Here is a 4,266-nt window from a genome sequence, read left to right as displayed (position 1 = left end):
AACACCAGCCAAACACTTGAATTGGTAAAACATAAACACTAAGACCAAAGAGAAATTAGAACGCACCGGAGAGAAGCGCCGCCGTTCAAAAGCATAGTGGAGGACATTGGGAATTGACTTTTAGTTCCCTGCAGACGGATTGGAACTTCAGGATTTGAAATCTTAAAGAAACCAAGCCAGGATCATATCAGAGAAGACAACCAAGTATCTGAAACTGGAACTGAAATTGCCTCAATCCGAGTCCTTATATAACGAACCCCTTTTCTTAGCAAAACAAAATTCAAATTCTTGTAAATAGGAGGGTCGGGTCGGGTTGGTGCAGAGATCCTATCAAGTGGAACCATCTTGACTTGGTAAAATGTAAAACCATTGAAAAGCTTAGTTCTTTCTACCACGTGGTCACTGCAGGGAAAAAGTATCGAATTTGTATACAATATAAATTCAAGCCAAGTGAATCAGCGTACTTGTACTCTCCCCCTCTATCCAAGGCTTCTTCTGTGTGTCCTTCCTTCTGGTTCCAAATCCCTAGGACTTATCAAGGTGCCTTTTTGTATCCCATTTTGTATCTTAATAATCATTTTAATTTTGGGAATCCTATTGCTTTGTTTGGCTCCTTTTGTTTTTCACATGCTTTGTTAATCTTATGTGGTGAATGTTCCTTTGCTTGCATTGACTGAATTAAAGTGTGTGGTTTTGGTTGGTGTGTGAACCTGATCAGAATCTGGGTTCAATTTAGAGTAGAGGCTTTTTCTTTTTTATAACTGGGCTGTGGCTGCTGAAATGGGTTCTTAACCATTGATGATAGGATGGTGTTGTTGATCTATGAAATTTGTCTTGAAACCATATAGCTAATGATCGGTTAATTCATGTGATGCTGTTTTCGCCAAATCTTAACAAGCATTTATAATGATGCTACGTTTTGTTTTCAATCTTCCAATTGAGTTTCATTTGTATACTAGAAGGGCGCGCTACATAACTTTATGAATGAAGCATGGTTCTCATGAAATGAATCCTTTGTACCATCGGAATGATTTTGAGTTCTAGAGAATTTTGAAGTTTTAGTTGGAAAATCTTGTGTGGCTAAATTTCAGGAACCACTCAGATTTTACTGTGACGAGTTGTTGCAATATTGTTTTATTGTCATCATTTATTTTATCTGTGCAGGCTTAAAAGCTGTGTGTATTCAATATCGTTGTACTACAAGTGTCTCAATGTGTTTCCATGAGTATTTAGGTTCTGAGTTGAAGTATGTATTTGGGATAGTAGACAGAAAGAACGTATTGTGTAGTTTGGAGTGATGTGTCTTTTTTTTTAGTAGTGCCCTTTCTTTTTCTGGTATCTATAACAATATATGTAGTTTTTTTTTCCTCTTACCATAGTTTTGATTGTATAGACTAACATTTTGGAAAAGCAAAGCTTCCCAAGAAACTTAAGTGACAGAAGAAACAGAAAATTTAATGAGCCAAAGGATGCTATTAATCTTTGTTCAGTTACGCTAGCCTATTCTCTGAACTGGTGGAATGTGTGAAAATTTCAGTGTAAATTTATGATTATCTGATTTTCCTGCTCTTGGCAGCCAATCAAACAAGCCCATTTGGCTCTTTATTTTTTTTAAATTTCATGCTTTTTTAGTTTTTATTTTGTAGAGAGTCCCTCTGCTAGCATTGACGAAGTTGAAGCAACTTTTTGAGGAATGTTGGATTTGTTCTTTGGTTGATGGGTTGGCTTGATTAAAATCCGGGTTAAATTCTTGTGCTATTGTGAGAGGTTTTGTATCTGAGCTCTAACTACTGAATTGGGTTCTTACTCATTGATAATAGGATCATATTATGGATCATATAGGTTAGTCTTAAAACCACTTAAGGTGATGATCATGTTATTCATGTGATGTTGTTTTTGTCAAATCTCAACCACCATTCACTATGATGCTACTCTTTGTTTTCAATCTTCCAAGCCCAAGTGTGTGAGTTTGATTTATCTAATAAGGGCACTTGATATCTATATATATGAATGAAGCTTGGTTCTCAAGGTAGATTGAAATGATTTTTTTTTTTTGTTAACATATGGTTTATTTTGATTTGTAGAGAATCTCTAAATTTTACTATGAGAAGGTTTTCTGAGTGAATTTCAGGAACCATTAAGATTTTATTGTGAGGCTTTGTTGCATTAGCTTGAAAGTGTGTGTATTTGAATATCCTAGTGACTCAGTGTGTTTTCATGAGTAACCATCTTGAGCTGAAGGATGTGTTTGGCATAGTAGACTGAACAGAAGAGCTTATGTAACTTGGAATAATGTGTCTTTTTCAGTCGTATGCAAGTTGGATAATTTAGCCTGTAAGATATTATTATCCCTACGTTGTCATGCATCTAAGATGATTAGGATGTTGTTCAATGTATTTTCTATTGCTTAAATACGCTTTTATTATCAGGTTGATTTAGGGAGTCCATGGCATCAAAGTTACCTCAGTTGCAGACAAAGCTGGTCCAGGTGTCAAACTTATTAGCCAAGAATGGAAATACCTATTACAAGCAGATGATGGAGCAGAACAAGGGCTATATCCAGGAGCCACCCACCATCGAGAACTGTCAAACATTAGCAAAGCAACTGTTCTATACTCGTCTTGCCAGGTTTTTCATTTGCTTCTTTTCTATTGAACATTTTATAACTCAAGGCACCACAGTCATCTCGAAAACAATGCATATGAGTGTAGAATTCTTGTTCCTACAAGCCAGTTGTTGATAATACCTCTTTAAGATCTTGTGTAGGACTTATGAATGCTTAATTTATTTCCTGTGCTAATTTCCTATAGCTGTTCTATGTGCTTTCCCTTATTAAGATTTTTGTTTTGCTGTTGGGTCACATCATACAGTCTTTCTATATTCACAGAGGGTGTAGTAATAATTTGTAGATCAATAACATTAAGATTCTCACCTAAATGAGTTGCATTGTGCACTTTAACTTCTCGAGTTGCTGCAGCATCAAATTTTTACATTTAGTAGCAACCTTTCGATCCCTTTTATCTGCACACTAGCTTTATCTATTTACTTGTAACAGTACGTCTGCAGTATTGGGTGGTAATAGTCTTGCATAAGATGATGATACAGTTTAGTTAACATGGGATTTCTAGAGATAACCAGTATGCTTCTTGGATCTATAAATAGGCGTTTTCTTCCAAGTACTTGTCAAGGTTAAACTTATGATATGGAAATATCTACTTTGTTTTAGGTATATGAACATCTAAAATACAGGTTGGACTCTTTACTCTTTGGGGGTCGGGGGTTAAAATGTAGCTAGCTAAGAAAACATCTGTGAAAACAACCACGCTGGGGTTGATAATGATAACTACAGGATAATGCATTAAGTACATCCTCCATGGAAATCCAACCTCATCATATGTTGATAATAATCATTGGAGTTCTAGACTAAACACAAGTCGTTGCCTTTTTCGGCATAATTGTTACATGACATTTGAGTTCAGCTATTTATCAGTGCTAAGGCGTTGATTGAAGTCTGTCTCCTTATTGTAATATCGATGAATCGCTGCATAAGCAATGCCTGCTTTGTTTTCACCAGTTGGTTAACTTTGCTTCTCGTATTTTATCTACAGCATTCCTAGTCGCTACGAAGCATTCTGGAAGGAACTTGAAGGTCTCAAGGACGTTTTAAAAACCACAGGGGAACTGAATGTGGAGAAAGCTGGCATTATTGCTCTGTTTGGGGTCGAGTGCTTTGCTTGGTTCTGGACTGGTGAGGTTGTAGGAAGGGGTGGTACAATCACAGGCTACTATGTTTGAGTGGCGCTGCATTAGGACTAAATCTAATAGTTTAGTTGTTGGAGATTACTATATGCATGCGACCTGAGTCACAATTTTCTTTTACAACAGAAATTTTGTTTTTTTTCTGGAGATTTTAGTTGAAGCTGACAAGTCAGCATAAACATCGCTTACAAAATAATTGGTAAGGTTTCTGTTTGCTTCTGGATTTATTGACTCCGGGTCATCATGTCTTGTGTGTTCTGGTATTTGGCTGGAGCATATTTGTTGATTCATTCGGTCTGGAATCCAATCGTTGACATATATTTTTGTTTTCCTAAGGATTATAATCTGTTATTGACTTATTGTTTATGAGGAGGAACTTGAGGAATCGAATCCATATTATGTGAGCATATGTATGATATAGATCATAATCAAATGATAGTGAAGATTGAAGAATGTCAACTTCACTTTTTCTGGATTCCCCCTCAAATCCTCAATAACAATCTCTAA

The 4,266-nt window shown here is 36.2% G+C and overlaps 1 protein-coding gene across 2 annotated transcripts; it reads left to right on the top strand.

Moving 5' to 3' along the window:
* Window positions 1–388: 388 nt before the first annotated feature.
* LOC112187450 lies at window positions 389–4,016 on the top strand. Of its 2 annotated transcripts, none has more exons than XM_024326239.2 (3): window positions 389–540; window positions 2,430–2,628; window positions 3,609–4,016. In XM_024326239.2, the coding sequence occupies exons 2-3, from the start codon at window positions 2,447–2,449 to the stop codon at window positions 3,793–3,795; spliced, it is 369 nt and encodes a 122-aa protein (XP_024182007.1). In that variant the 5' UTR covers window positions 389–540; window positions 2,430–2,446; the 3' UTR covers window positions 3,796–4,016. The 2 variants fall into 2 exon arrangements, with proteins under 2 accessions (XP_024182007.1, XP_040370602.1); XM_040514668.1 differs by lacking the exon at window positions 389–540 and adding an exon at window positions 2,189–2,334.
* Window positions 4,017–4,266: the final 250 nt, after the last annotated feature.

This window comes from Rosa chinensis, chromosome 2 (genome assembly GCF_002994745.2).
Source record: "Rosa chinensis cultivar Old Blush chromosome 2, RchiOBHm-V2, whole genome shotgun sequence".
Taxonomy (NCBI): Eukaryota; Viridiplantae; Streptophyta; class Magnoliopsida; order Rosales; family Rosaceae; genus Rosa; species Rosa chinensis.
This window is presented reverse-complemented; position numbering and strand designations above follow the sequence as displayed.